A 16,461-nucleotide genomic window follows, 5' to 3' on the forward strand; every position below is an offset into this window, starting at 1 on the left:
CACATACGGCCAGAGAGGAAGCCAGCATGAACTCGACTTGAACTCCCAGTGAACGCATTGGTGAGAGGCTCCTAAATGTAAGCCACCTCGGCCAACTTGAAACGAAATGGAAAGGTTAATAGTTCCATGGCGGTGGTTATATCGCCTCTGACAAATGCGGATTGCTCGGACCGGTTTCCTCCCACGATAATGCTGACAACCGTCACATAAGTGAATGCAAAACACCATTCCAATAAATAAATAAATACTTTTATGCCTTGATGCTCGTGAAGGTACACACTGTATATACATTATATTGGTAGGCCCGCTATCAGAAGACTGTTACTAGGTGCCGCTTCATCTCTTCGGCATGGTATTTCAGTAAGGCAGCACTAGAATATCTCTGCATTGGATCCGACCTGATATAAGGATACTCATTCTTGAAGTATATGAAATATTGCTTAAAACGAAATTAAAACCCAAGCCAACCCAAACCAACCCAAACAAACGCGGAAATACCAGTTTGATGCTGGCCTACGCACTCACGTTGGTAAACATCAGACCAAGAAGTGCACATGCGATGTAGACGATGAAGAAATGCTGGTCACAAAGGCGGTAACAGAATATAAGATCCCCTCTCCTCATACCAAGCGCCAGGAATCCTTTGGCCAGCTCATTTGCCTGCAGTGAAAGTTTTGCTCAATATTATAAGATTCTAAAGCAGCTTACTTGTTTATTTATTTGATTGTTGTTTTACGCCGTTCTCAATAATATTTCACTTATACGATAGCTGACAGAGCCCGGAGGAAACCCGGTCACGAAAATCTGCAGGTTTCAGCTTATTAAGCATTGATTATTAAATGTTAAAGGGCAGATGTACATTGTATTGTTGGCGAGTACGTGCCTGACTCTGAAGGTGCTATTTCGAAACACAAATGTGGTCTCAGGCGACAGTCAGCTCTAGAATCTATGTTATGCTCCAGAAGTGTAAATCCCAAATAATGATAACACTGTTTCGTAAACCACTTTCTAATTAATTTCTACCAATCTGATATGTTTAGCTATGAAGGTTGTCTCGTTTCAGTGCATCAGAGGTAAAATGCATGTTCGAAGTAAAGTCTACCGGTCAGCTACTTCCTCTTTCTGTTTCTGGGAGGCTTGTTGTCAGAACGGTAGACAGTACTACTGGCGACGAGGATGTCTGATTCTGAGGTCACAAGCTCGAAACCAGGTGTGGTCGCAGCCAATTTTCATCATTAGAATCGGTTCTGTAGGCCTATTTAGAAAGTTTAAACCCCAGACAACGATAAAACTGTTACTTTAACCACTTTCTAAATGATATCTACAAATCTTAATAATAATAATAATAATAATAATAATAATGATAATAATAAGTACACGATTCTGCAAATGTCGGGTGTTCCAGAAGAATAACTGAATTGTGATACATTACCTTCTTCAATAATTCTGAAAAGGTCAGCGATTGGTTAAACTCCGGAAGAGAAAAGACCACGTGGTCAGGCTTTTCACGTGCGGCTTGTTCGAGCATTTGACCAATGGTGAGGCCACATAACGGCTGAGAGGTAGCGCCATGGAAATAACTCACTTTCAGGTTTCGAGCTGGTAAACAGTCACTGCAATACAAGCCAGGATAAGACAAATCAGTGGAAACGAAATGTGGATACAGTTCATATAATGCCAATTAATGCGTCTCAAAAGTTAATTTTCTTCAAAATCGTATGGGAGTTCTAACATGTGAAACATCAGTTTTAATTCCAAAATGAAACTTCACAGAGAAGGTGAAAATGCCAGGGCTATTCCATTTAATCTGCTGAGTTTAAATCAAAATCAATCAAGAGAAGCCCCAGCCATCCTAAAAACTTAAATCAAACTTTTTTTTATGGACAATACTTAGTGGTCTTTCATCTGACATATACTTTACGTTATTGTTTTCTTTGCCTTTAATATGTAATGGCGGTCAGGCTTATGGGAAGAGTAAACTGCATGAGTGTAAACCACGGCATCTGGGCATGTGCCTGACAACCCCCAGAGTTATGCCGCCTGTCCTATGCCTGGGTGTCTGGGGTAGGATTATCATATTAGCGCGGCTGACAGGAGAGGCCGACATCAGATTACCCAACCTTATACAATAAAGCTCATCTCTTACTGTGATGATAACCTATCTGTACAGAAATTGGCGTAAAAACAAATATTAGAATTTAATTTTAAAAAAATTATCTAGAATATTTCACTTATACGACGGCGATCAGCATTATGGTCGCAGGTAGCCAGCATGAGCTTGACTTGAACTCAAAGCGACCGCATCGGTGAGAAGCAGCTGGGTCATCGCGCCGTGCTGGCATGCTAAACACCTCGGCCATGGAGACCCCGCTCCAGTAAAAATCACCCAATGATAAAATGTAAACAACGTATATCTCTGATTGGAAGCAGTCATTAGGGATCATTCGGGTTACTCACGTCAATGGGGTGTCTTTTCTTGCACAATATGCAACTCGTTTCCACTCAGACTTGACGATTGCTCTTTTGCAATGGATAAGATGCATAGATGCATGTTTGCCCCCTAACCGTCATCACAAATCCAGGAATAAACAATAACCTGCACATCTACTTTTAGACGGGATATGTTCCTCAGTGAGAAATGTAATGATTCGAGCACTCGAGTAATACGTAGGTTTCCAGATACGACGTTACAACACAGTGACGTCCATTTGTGACATGACATTGTTACTTTACGTCTACCGCGCCGGTAGGGCCAATCTGCCAATTTTAACATGGGGTGGTACATAGAATAAAGAAAACTAATTAAAAAGGATTTGATTGATCCTCGGAATTATGCTCTGGGCTGGGTTTGGGCTCCTAATAATGATAATAAAAATAGTGATGTTTTGCCGGTACTTTGATCTAAACACGATCACTGCCATGTTAAAACATAGGCAAATAGCCGTGCTCTTTCGAATAGTGACGACGTCATTTTGTGCTGTGACGCCATTGTGCTGTCGTGATGATGTAATTCGAAAACAGCGCATTGATGTCGAGCTGATTTTACATCACAGAAGGTGATTTCTGTAGTTACTTTTGTCTACTGGTTAGCCTTTTGCATTATTTGGATGTAAACATGGCTACACTTGCTAGAGCCCATTTCAAACTGTCTGTTAATATGAATTAAAATATGTTCATGATCTGATTAAAGATCCTAAGAAAATGTTTGTAGACAGACCTATTCGGAAAGAGTAACGCTATATATTTCTGATGATATACAATATGTATATGGCTACCCTTTTTTTCTAAAGATTGTGTCCAAAACAGACCTTGCAGCGATTATCTGTTGTAAAAAGTCAATTTTTTTAAATCATCGATTTTTATGACCACTGGCATGGGAAGTATAGTTAGCAACAGTAAAACACTGCAATAAAGCGTCCTCGTGAAAGCACATAATGATAAACCCTTCAAGAAAAATATAGCAATTCCTTTAGTTTCAAAACCACGTAGTGAAATGTAAAAGGTAGCTCACACATACATATTGTTGTATCACCTGGATATTAACCCATCGGTGAGTTCGAAACAAACCACTTTTGGTCTAATGGGTAACTTCACAGACATAAGTTCCCATTGGTGCCTTTGTTAAGTTTCTTTTTTATAATGTTATCGAGATGTCTGTGCCAGATATCGAAGTAAATGTAGGACAATTCTGAGGTGGTTTATAAACCTAAAGGTGAATAGGCTACATAGCATAATGTGTCCAACTGGTGTCGGATATCTCGTCGTGGCTGATATACAACATATTTTCTTTTTTGCATAAAAATTACATAGTTTAAAACAGTAAAGGGCAAAATTAACATTGATTTTTTCCTGAGCATATAATTATGAGATTCCGTTCAGCATAACTTTCGACCTAGTAAGAATTTTGAAAGAGTAAAATTTTCGGCCTACTTTCAACCTAGAGAGTCTTTCGGCCTAGTAAAACATTTGGGCTGTTCAAATTTTCGGCCTTGTGAGACTTTTGACCTTGGATGAATATTGGCCTCGTAAGATAGTAAAATGAAACAGTAGCACTGACGGTCGCCTCCGTCGTACACGTGCAATATTCTTGAGTGCGGCGTAAAATAGCAATCAAATAAAACAGCGGCAATTATTACCTGCTCAAACAAAACCGATGAAGCATATATATAATCAGTAAAATAATATATAATATAATTACTATTATTTTTATTTTTCTTTATACAAGTTAACACTCTACTTGTATACCTATATATGCAAATCTATGCATTTGTTTGTTTGGATATGCAGTCTTTGCATATGCATGGCAATAAATACAATGCATATGGCATAACTAAGGAAGCAATCACAGTTCTGTGATAGCTGGTGTCTGTTCAAAGATAACTGATGAAATGATCACAACTACGTGATAACTGGTACCTGGTCAAACATAGCTGATGAAGCAATTTCAAATGTGTGAAAACTGGAATCTGTTCTTAAAAAGCAATGAAGCAATCACGACTGTGTGGTAAATATCTGCTCAAACGTAACCGATGAAAAAATCCCAGCTGTGTGATAACTGACATCTGCTCAAACGTAACCGATGAAGCAATCCCAGCTGTGTGATAACTGACATCTGCTCAAACGTAACCAATGAAGCAATCCCAGCAGTGTGATAACTGACATCTGCTCAAACGTAACTGATGAAACAATTCCAGCTGTATGATAACTGACATCTGCTCAAACGTAACCGATGAAAAAATCCCAGGTGTGAGATAACTGACATCTGTTCAAACGTAACCGATGAAGCAATCGCAGCTGTGTGATAACTGACATCTGCTCAAACATAACCGATGAAGCAATCCCAGCTGTATGATAAATGACATCTGCTCAAACGTAACCGATGAAGCAATCCCAGCTGTGTGATAACTGACATCTGCTCAAACGTAACTGATGGAAAAATCCCAGGTGTGTGATAACTGACATCTGTTCAAACGTAACCGATGAAGAAATCCCAGCAGTGTGATAAATGACATCTGCTCAAACGTAACCGATAAAGCAATCGCAGCTGTGTGATAACTGACATTTGCTCAAACATAACCGATGAAGCAATCCCAGCTGTATGATAAGTGACATCTGCTCAAACGTAACCGATGAAGCAATCCAGCTGTATGATAAATGACATCTGCTCAAACGTAACTGATGGAAAAATCCCAGCTGTGTGATAACTGACATCTGCTCAAACATAACCGATGAAGCAATCCCAGCTGTATGATAACTGACATCTGCTCAAACGTAAACGATGAAACAATCCCAGCTGTATGATAACTGACATCTGCTCAAACGTAACCGATGAAACAATCCCAGCTGTATGATAACTGACATCTGCTCAAACGTAACCGATGAAGCAATCGCAGCTGTGTGATAACTGACATCTGCTCAAACATAACCGATGAAGCAATCCCAGCAGTGTGATAAAGAAATGTGCTCAAACGTAACCGGTGAAGCAATCCCAGCTGTGTGATAAATGACATCTACTCAAACGTAGCCGATGGAACAATCCCAGCTGTGTGATAACTGACATTTGCTCAAACGTAACTGATGGAAAAATCCCAGCTGTGTGATAACTGACATCTGCTCAAACGTAACCGATGAAACAATCCCAGCAGTGTGATAACTGACATCTGCTCAAACGTAACCGATGAAACAATCCCAGCAGTGTGATAACTGACATCTGCTCAAACATAACCGATGAAGCAATCGCAGTTCTGTGATAACTGACATCTGCTCAAACATAACCGATGAAGCAATCCCAGCTGTGTGATAAATGACATCTACTCAAAGGTCACCAATGAAGCAATCACAACTTAATATTCTGCATGGAGTGAAAATTTCCAGTCATATAAAAATAACCAGCCCTTCAACTAGCCAATGAATCAAGCGACCCCCTCTCGCCCCCCTCGCCCCCCCCCAAAGAACAACGACACAACTGATAATCGCGATTCACAAGCTCACAATATTCAGTTATATAAAAACAAGTCCTGGAATGTGCTTGAAGAAATACAACCGTTTCCGACAAGGTGTCAAGCTGTTATACAACCGGCGATGTCCTGTTCTACTTTCAGACCCCATCCTTTTCGTCTGCATGTGTAGTGACGATCATAATGTTTGTTTTTCTACCCCCAGGACATATTGTTTAACTGCCTGCTAGCATTATATTCCCCAGTGCCTTCCTACGTATCTATACAACGAGAAGCTACCGGGGTTATGGTAAGGTCAGACCTTAATTCAATAGTATGGCTTTGCCCACGCTTAAAATTATTAGACAGAGGGACGAGAAACGGTCATTGACTTCATGTAATCAGCTGTGCCTACAAATAATACACCAACCAAGCTCGTCGCGTCGCAGGATTTTTCGATGATCATGTCGACTAAAATCAGCGGTAATTTTAATAATATTCTGAACCTTCAAAAAAATGTGCCCGTAAACATGTTACTTGGTAACAGGAATGAATGAATGATTATGGCTTAAACTCATACAGGCAACATTTTGGATAGCAGGATTAATAGAATGTACATCTGTGTATGAAAATGCAACCTGCTCTTAACCTGCTCTGCAACCTGAACTTAACTAGCTAAAAACTTATATATAACTGTTCCATGTTAAAAATGTGTTCACATAAAAACTCACACATTTACAACTTGTGTGTATGTGCGTGTATATATTCTCAAAAGAGCAAATCGGTTACATTTTAAAGAAGGTCTGTTATCTGAGTGATGCTGGAATGTATTCTGTTATTGCAACATATTTTTCTCTTAAATTTAACACACATATTCTACTATTCATTCAACAGTCTATTTAATATCCGTGTCATATTGTATAAAATCACCACGATCTATTAGACTAACAGGGTAATGTGTTGATTTATTTATTTGATTGGTGTTTTCCACCGTACTCCAAAATATTTCACTTATACGACAGCGTCCAGCATTATGTTGGCCGGAAACGGGGAGAAAGAGAGAAAGAGAGAGATCAAAAAGCAAAACTATTACTCATTATAAATTAGTAAAGAATCAAACAGTAATACATTTCATTATATACATTAACCAGAATATACTTGAATAATCTATAACAATGTGTGGTTAATTGATACACATATGTGGTCAAAATGGTCGAATACATTATATAGCTACATTGCCAGTGATGCATGACATCTGTCATGTGCATGATTTTATTTTTATTTATTTGATTAGTGTTTTATGCAGTACTCAAGAATATTTCAATTATATGACGGCAGCCAGCATTATGGTAAGTGGAAACCGGGCAGAACCCGGGGGAAACCCACGACCATCCGCAGGTTGCTGCCAGACCTTCCCACGTACGGCCGGAGAGGAAGCCAGCATGAGCTGGAATTGAACTCACAGCGATCGCATTGGTGAGAGGCTCCAGGGTAACTGCGCTGCGCTAGCGCGCTAATCAACTGAGCCACGGAGGCCCCCCGTCATGTGCATGAAGCTGGAATAACAGTATTCCTATGCCAGATCAATATGTTTGACTATTTTTTTGTATGAAAAGTATTCTTTAGGGTTATTTGGTTTATGGCAAAAGCTACGAAAAAGACTACATATGATCTCAGCCTGCACTATAGTCTGTTTCTTTTAACTTGTCGCCTATAGTCAGCTCTCTGTAAAATCAGTCATGCGTGTCACCCCCAGTAAGCTACATATATCTATATATGCAGGATGTTATGTTATTGCAAACAAATTGTAGCTAGTGTACTATTTTTAGTTCATAATGTTAAAATCCGCCAGCTTCTTTTCTAGGGAACTGCCTATGGTAACGTTGTTATCATTCAGAAAGAAGTGGCATGCTAGACAATTCTCCGGCCGTACTTGGGAAGGTCTGCGGATGGTCGTGGGTTTCCTCCCACCATAATGCTGATCGCCGTCGTATAAGTGAAATATTCTTGAATACTTCATATAAGCGCTAATAAAATAAATACATAAATGAAAATGTTAGACAATGGGCGTGATCTGTTTTACTACGCAACTCGACCACAAGCAGTCATATGTGCAGTCATAAATTTGCTTATTGCTTAACTGATATGCCAGCCACTTCATTCTTTTTTAAAATTATTTAGGGTATTTAACAGAAATGTACAGATTACACGCTTTCCAGCTGTTCGATGATGAGTATGTACATTGCATAAATATTTGTGAGGTGTAAATAACAGTTTGAAACATTGGCCAGTTTCGTAAAGACCAGTTAAAACTGTTAGAGCGTAATGTTTTGAGGGACATTTTCAGGATCACCTCATTAAAAGATGTGGGGAAAATACAAAAGATCACCAGACTAAACACTCAGCATAAAGTAATGTTTTGTTGGACACTTTCTGGATCACCTCATTAAAAGATGTGGGGAAAATACAAAAGATCACCAGACTAAACACTCAGCATAAAGTAATGTTTTGGTGGACATTTTCTGGATCACCTCATTAAAAGATGTGGGGAAAATACAAAAGATCACCAGACTAAACACTCAGCATAAAGTAATGTTTTGGTGGACACTTTGTGGATCACCTCATTAAAAGATGTGGGGAAAATATAAAAGATCACCAGACTAAACACTCAGCATAAAGTAATGTTTTGGTGGACACTTTCTGGATCACCTGATTAAAAGATATGGGGAAAATTGAAAAGATCACCAGACTAAACACTCAGCATAAAGTAATGTTTTGTTGGACACTTTCTGGATCACCTCATTAAAAGATGTGGGGAAAATACAAAAGATCACCAGACTAAACACTCAGCATAAAGTAATGTTTTGGTGGACACTTTGTGGATCACCTCATTAAAAGATGTGGGGAAAATATAAAAGATCACCAGACTAAACACTCAGCATAAAGTAATGTTTTGTTGGACACTTTCAGAATCACCTGATAAAAAGATATGGCAAAAATGCAAAAGATCACCAGACTAAACACTCAGCATAAAGTAATGTTTTGGTGGACATTTTCTGGATCACCTCATTAAAAGATGTGGGGAAAATACAAAAGATCACCAGACTAAACACTCAGCATAAAGTAATGTTTTGGTGGACACTTTGTGGATCACCTCATTAAAAGATGTGGGGAAAATACAAAAGATCACCAGACTAAACACTCAGAATAAAGTAATGTTTTGGTGGACACTTTCTGGATCACCTGATTAAAAGATATGGGGAAAATTGAAAAGATCACCAGACTAAACACTCAGCATAAAGTAATGTTTTTGTTGGACACTTTCTGGATCACCTCATTAAAAGATGTGGGGAAAATACAAAAGATCACCAGACTAGACACTCAGCATAAAGTAATGTTTTGGTGGACACTTTCTGGATCACCTGATTAAAAGATGTGGGGAAAATACAAAAGATCACCAGACTAAACACTCAGCATAAAGTAATGTTTTGGTGGACACTTTCTGGATCACCTGATTAAAAGGTATGGGGAAAATTGAAAAGATCACCAGACTAAACACTCAGCATAAAGTAATGTTTTGGTGGACACTTTCTGGATCACCTCATTAAAAGATGTGGGGAAAATACAAAAGATCACCAGACTAAACACTCAGCATAAAGTAATGTTTTGGTGGACACTTTGTGGATCACCTCATTAAAAGATGTGGGGAAAATAGAAAAGATCACCAGACTAAACACTCAGCATAAAGTAATGTTTTGGTGGACACTTTCTGGATCACCTCATTAAAAGATATGGGGAAAATTGAAAAGATCACCAGACTAAACACTCAGCATAAAGTAATGTTTTGGTGGACATTTTCTGGATTCACCTCATTAAAAGATATGGGGAAAATACAAAAGATCACCAGAAAAAACATTCTGCATAAAGTAATGTTTTGGTGGACATTTTAAGGATCACCCCCATAAAAGATGTGGGGAAAAGACAAAAGATCACCAGACTAAACACTCAGCATAAAGTAATGTTTTGAGGGACACTCTCTGGATCACCTGATTAAAAGGTATGGGGAAAATACAAAAGATCACCAGACTAAACACTCAGCATAAAGTAATGTTTTGGTGGACACTTTGTGGATCACCCTCATTAAAGATGTGGGGAAAATAGAAAAGATCACCAGACTAAACACTCAGCATAAAGTAATGTTTTGGTGGACACTTTCTGGAATCACCTCATTAAAAGATATGGGGAAAATTGAAAAGATCACCAGACTAAACACTCAGCATAAAGTAATGTTTTGGTGGACATTTTCTGGATCACCTCATTAAAAGATATGGGGAAAATACAAAAGATCACCAGAAAAAACATTCTGCATAAAGTAATGTTTTGGTGGACATTTTAAGGATCACCCCCATAAAAGATGTGGGGAAAAGACAAAAGATCACCAGACTAAACACTCAGCATAAAGTAATGTTTTGAGGGACACTCTCTGGATCACCTGATTAAAAGGTATGGGGAAAATACAAAAGATCACCAGACTAAACACTCAGCATAAAGTAATGTTTTGGTGGACACTTTGTGGATCACCTCATTAAAAGATCACCAGACTAAACACTCAGCATAAAGTAATGTTTTGGTGGACACTTTCTGGATCACCTGATTAAAAGGTATGGGGAAAATTGAAAAGATCACCAGACTAAACACTCAGCATAAAGTAATGTTTTGGTGGACACTTTCTGGATCACCTCATTAAAAGATGTGGGGAAAATACAAAAGATCACCAGACTAAACACTCAGCATAAAGTAATGTTTTGGTGGACACTTTGTGGATCACCTCATTAAAAGATGTGGGGAAAATAGAAAAGATCACCAGACTAAACACTCAGCATAAAGTAATGTTTTGGTGGACACTTTCTGGATCACCTCATTAAAAGATATGGGGAAAATTGAAAAGATCACCAGACTAAACACTCAGCATAAAGTAATGTTTTGGTGGACATTTTCTGGATCACCTCATAAAAGATATGGGGAAAATACAAAAGATCACCAGAAAAAACATTCTGCATAAAGTAATGTTTTGGTGGACATTTTAAGGATCACCCCCATAAAAGATGTGGGGAAAAGACAAAAGATCACCAGACTAAACACTCAGCATAAAGTAATGTTTTGAGGGACACTCTCTGGATCACCTGATTAAAAGGTATGGGGAAAATACAAAAAGATCACCAGACTAAACACTCAGCATAAAGTAATGTTTTGGTGGACACTTTGTGGATCACCTCATTAAAAGATGTGGGGAAAATAGAAAAGATCACCAGACTAAACACTCAGCATAAAGTAATGTTTTGGTGGACACTTTCTGGATCACCTCATTAAAAGATATGGGGAAAATTGAAAAGATCACCAGACTAAACACTCAGCATAAAGTAATGTTTTGGTGGACATTTTCTGGATCACCTCATTAAAAGATATGGGGAAAATACAAAAGATCACCAGAAAAAACATTCTGCATAAAGTAATGTTTTGGTGGACATTTTAAGGATCACCCCCATAAAAGATGTGGGGAAAAGACAAAAGATCACCAGACTAAACACTCAGCATAAAGTAATGTTTTGAGGGACACTCTCTGGATCACCTGATTAAAAGGTATGGGGAAAAATACAAAAGATCACCAGACTAAACACTCAGCATAAAGTAATGTTTTGGTGGACACTTTGTGGATCACCTCATTAAAAGATCACCAGACTAAACACTCAGCATAAAGTAATGTTTTGGGGGGCATTTCTGGATCACCTGATTAAAGATGTGGGGAAAAGACAAAGATCACCAGACTAAACACTCAGCATAAAGTAATGTTTTGGTGGACATTTTCTGGATTCACCTTATTAAAAGATGTGGGGAAAATATAAAAGATCACCAGACTAAACACTCAGCATAAAGTAATGTTTTGGTGGACACTTTCTGGATCACCTCATTAAAAGATATGGGGAAAATAGAAAAGATCACCAGACTAAACACTCAGCATAAAGTAATGTTTTGGTGGACATTTTCTGGATCACCTGATTAAAAGATGTGGGGAAAATACAAAAGATCACCAGACTAAACACTCAGCATAAAGTAATGTTTTGGTGGACACTTTGTGGATCACTTGATTAAAAGATGTGGGGAAAATACAAAAGATCATCAGACAAAACACTCAGCATAAAGTAATGTTTTGAGGGACACTTTCAGAATCACCTCATTAAAAGATGTGGGAAGCTACAGAAGATCACCAAACTAAACATTCTGCACAATGTCATGTTTTGGTGGACACTTTCAGGATCCTCTTATTAAAAGATGTGGGAAGCTACAGAAGATCACCAAACTAAACATTCTGCATAAAGTAATGTTTTGACGTTCACGCGGCTAAATGTTCTATGCAGTATAATGTTGTGGAAAAAACTTCAGGATCACGTGACTAATGGCTATGTATAATGTCATAATGTAGGGAAAACTTTGAGGACAACCCGAGCAAACGTTCTGTATGATGTCATGTTGTGGAAAAGGCTTTAAGGATTATAGTGTTATATAGTGGGGGAGAACTTTGGGGATCACCAGATTAAACGTTCAACTTCTATACACTGTCATATCATGGGAAAAACAGGTGGGGAACAGTTATTATAATTACTTTAGAGTCAGGCTGAGACAAACACCGTGTGTAATTTGACTTCTTGCACCTCGGTGCCTTATTAAATATTACATCACTCAAGATGATTAGGTCACTCAAATTTCAGCGGCCGCGGGCCTCTCTCCAATGCGTTCCCTGTGAGTTAAAGACCAGCTTTGACTTCCACTTCGGAAGCTTTGGCTTCCACTACAGTCGTACACAGGAAGGTATGTCAGTAACTTGCGGATGATCGTAGGTTTTCCGCGGGCTCTGTCTAGTTTTCTTCCACTACAATGTTGGCTACCGTCTTAAAAGTGAAATATCCTTGAGTATAGCGTAAAGCAACAATTGAGTAAGTAAATTAATAAATAAAGGTACTTGGTACGGTAAGGCGAAAAATCGGCCCCACAGAGGTACGATCAGAAAGAGCAAATTTCAAAATCCCAGCAGAACTGTGTTAATTTCCAAATCGGAAGTATACAACTTGGTGAAAGCACCAATACACGTCATATGGCCGCAAAAAGAGGTGGTAACTTAATAATAGCTCGATTAAATTGCACTCTCGATCAAAAACGCCAATTTTTCGTCCAAACGAGGCACTGTGTTCTTAATTTACAGTATGAAGATCAAAATTAACCAGAAACATATCTTTGTTAAGACTTTCATGTGTGTATATCTACGTGCTGTCAAAATTCCGTGTTGATTAACATTTTCCCTTCAAATGCAGAACATAAACTTTATAAAGTGATCAATTTTGTTTTATTTTGGCAAGTTTAAAATCCGTATTTCTGGCATAGTCGATCACACATACTTCATAGCCCAGTGAACTAACCAAGTTATTGTGGAGGTTGCACCTTAATGAAGAATTGAAATCTTTGTTCGCTTGTTTTAGTTTGGAAACACAGGAGAAATATAAGGCTGAAAGTTACATGTGTTATTTATTTATTTATGAAATTTATGCAGTCGCTGTCTCACATGGCTACCTAGCTACCTCACATCACTACCTCGCTACTTCGTTTCGCTTCGACCGGCCCGGATAGCACAGTTGGTAGAGCGTCCGCTTCGGGACCGGTAGATCCAGGATCAATCCATGATCGAGTCACACCTAAGACTTTGAAAGAGGAAGTAACTTCCTCGCTTGGCGTTCAGCATGCAAGTATCAGTATAATGGCTCGGGCGGGGCAGCTTACTTGCCTTCGGTAAGTCGTCTCAGTGAAGCAGCACTAAATAAAAGAGCGATGGAAATCCGTCCTGCTACAAGGAGGCACGTTACACGTACACGCACCCTAAAGATTCCTTCGTCGTCATATGACTGAACTGATGGACGACTGAAAAATTGTTGAGTACGACGTTAAACCCCAAGCACTCACTCACTCGTTTCGCTTCGCTACCTCGTTACTTTGCTTCGCTGCCGCGTTACCTTGCTGCCTCGCCCTGTACTAGGAAGTTCGAGGTAGCAAGATAGCGACATGTTTGAAGTCAAAGTACTGTGAAAGATATTTACATGGCAGGTTACTTACAATTTGTCCACCACAAATTCCTTCTCCTCCATAACTTCGTCAAAAAAGCTTCAGCTGGCAAATCAAAACGGATTGAGGTGGACGAATTTCCCTAAGACATACATGAAGTCATTATGCTTTCTGCAGGTTCAGGACAATGCCAGTGGTGTGTCCTCGGTTTTACCCGAATAAAACACAACAGTGGGGGTAAGACGATATACTGGCCTTATATATACTCCGTATGATTTGTGTAGGTACCAGGTCGCAAAACATGCGAGGCCCCAGAGGGGTACGCTCAAGCAAAATGTTTACCTTCTTAATCGCGTGGCTCTTTGCTGAACGATTTGGGGATTATATGATAGCCCCATTCAGAGTCCATTCACAGGTCATGGGTCAGACAATGGGTTAAAAGCTGGGGCTGTCTCTTTACAAAACTGCGAGGAAGCAAACCTCAACAGTCATTGAGGCCTACTTTTTGAGGGCATTGTTAAAAAATAGGGTTCGAACCGGAAAGTAAGCAACTACATATAGGCCTGTTACAGATAAAATTATAGAATGCATTTACCCAACAAGCACTCTCATAGTGATTTATTTGTTTGTTTGATTGGTGTTTTACGCCGTACTCAACAATATTTCATTTCTACGACAGCAGAGAAGCATGATAGGTGGCAAAAAAACCGGGCAGAGCGTGAGGAAAACCTACCACCATTCGCAGGTTGATGGCCACTCATGTAATGGTTTCAGCTGTATTTCAACGGACAAATTGTCTGATGTCTCACCCCCCCCCCCTTCCCCACTTGCTATAATATGGAAGGGTAGCCTCTCTTAGTCAGGCCATGGGCTCAAAAATCGTGATATACTGCGGGAGTTGTTTTCCTCTGATCAAAAAAAGCTCTAGCTGATTCGGCGGCGCCTTTCAGCTGGTGATTTGCAAGGGGCTGGCCTAAGAGTGGCGGTTTCCTCCAGAGTCTGTCCAGTTTCTTCCGAAACTTGGGCGCCCTCGTGTATATATATGATTCATTTATTTATTTGATTGGTGCCAGCGAGCATCCGTACATTGCTAACTGACCGGACACACGTAGGCCTACGAACGAAGAGGAAGCTAGCATGAACTGGATTTGAACTCACAGCGATCGCATTCATGAGAGGCTCCTGGATCACTGTGATGTGCCATAGCACGCTAACTACTCAGTCATGGAACCTATTAACAAATATATTGAGGATTACTGTATAAATGTGACGGATTGTTATACGAGTGTCAGGGATAACTGTCTGAGTTGTCACGTATTATTGTAAGAGTGTCATCAATTGCTGTACGAAAGTCAGCGATTGTTGTACACATTATTACAGGATAAAGAAAAATCTTGTTTTTTTTTTGGGGGGGGGGGGGGTTGCTACTTTGAATATAATAATCACAACGATGAAGTAACTGAAAACAAATATATGCCCATAATATGATTTATCTGATTGGTGTTTTACGCCATACTCAAGAATATTTCACTATTACGACGGCGGCTAGCATTGTCGTGGGAGGAAACCGGGCCGAGCGCGGGGGAAAACCAAAACCATCCGCGGGTTGCTGGAAGATCTATTTTCCAAACAGAGTTGTGTCTTTCCGACATACTGGTAATATAGGACACGATTCCTTACCTTTACTATTTTCTCCTTTTAAGATTTTTCATAAAATACCCTATCCTATCCATTATTAACCTAACGTTGGTTTAAAGAATGCATTATTTGCGTTGTACGAATTTCAGTTTCTAAAGGGTCAAAAACTAGATTATAAATATATAGACACGGCCCCCCCCCCCACCCGCACCCCCAAGGTCCCACCCCCATCCTCCAAAACAGCTCCAAGTCCAATTTTTATCTTTCTAAACCAACCGTCTTGGTTAGACAAACCCCTGGGCCAATATTTATCAAACATATTAATGCTTTAGCCAAACATTCAAACCTCATGTGCATCATGACAGAGCCCATGATGCACATTTAAAAAATGTATGCCAGTATCAAGTACACGAGGAATATCCCCAACGTTTACCACCATCAACAATAGCAACAAGAAACATTGACCTCGCTGCTTATCACAGCTAAAAATAAATCACAGCCGACCAACTGATTGAAAATCATACATGGGAATTGTGAACAAAAGGTCACACGGCGCTCACCACAAAAAGTATGTCCCATAAAATGAACCCAACCGACAAGAGCAAAGAGTGCGGACCTATATTTTTACTTATATAGTAAACTCAACCGCTAGGGGCGTAAAACACCATAAATAAATACAATCAATGCTTTTGGGATCTGTGGCGTACATATTTGCATGTCACATGACGTTTAAATAAATAAATAAATAAATAAATAAATAAATACATTTGTTGAGCAC

At 39.3% G+C, this 16,461-nt stretch overlaps 1 protein-coding gene across 3 annotated transcripts in view; it reads right to left on the reverse strand.

Moving 5' to 3' along the window:
• LOC135479012 (medium-chain acyl-CoA ligase ACSF2, mitochondrial-like) overlaps positions 1-16,461 on the reverse strand; it is a 33,790-nt gene that overhangs the window by 16,922 nt on the left and 407 nt on the right. Inside the window, exons 1-3 of one of the 3 annotated variants that reach the window (XM_064758712.1) lie at positions 14,097-14,737; positions 1,433-1,613; positions 526-660 (exon numbers count right to left, since the gene is read on the reverse strand). In XM_064758712.1, coding sequence (XP_064614782.1) covers positions 526-660; positions 1,433-1,613; positions 14,097-14,128 — 348 coding nt within the window. In that variant the 5' untranslated portion in view covers positions 14,129-14,737. Of the gene's footprint in view, positions 1-525; positions 661-1,432; positions 1,614-2,457; positions 5,920-14,096; positions 14,738-16,461 lie in introns of those variants that run through there. The other 2 variants (XM_064758710.1, XM_064758713.1) reach the window with 2 other exon arrangements.

Source organism: Liolophura sinensis, chromosome 12 (assembly GCF_032854445.1).
Source record: "Liolophura sinensis isolate JHLJ2023 chromosome 12, CUHK_Ljap_v2, whole genome shotgun sequence".
In the NCBI taxonomy this organism is placed as follows: Eukaryota; Metazoa; Mollusca; class Polyplacophora; order Chitonida; family Chitonidae; genus Liolophura; species Liolophura sinensis.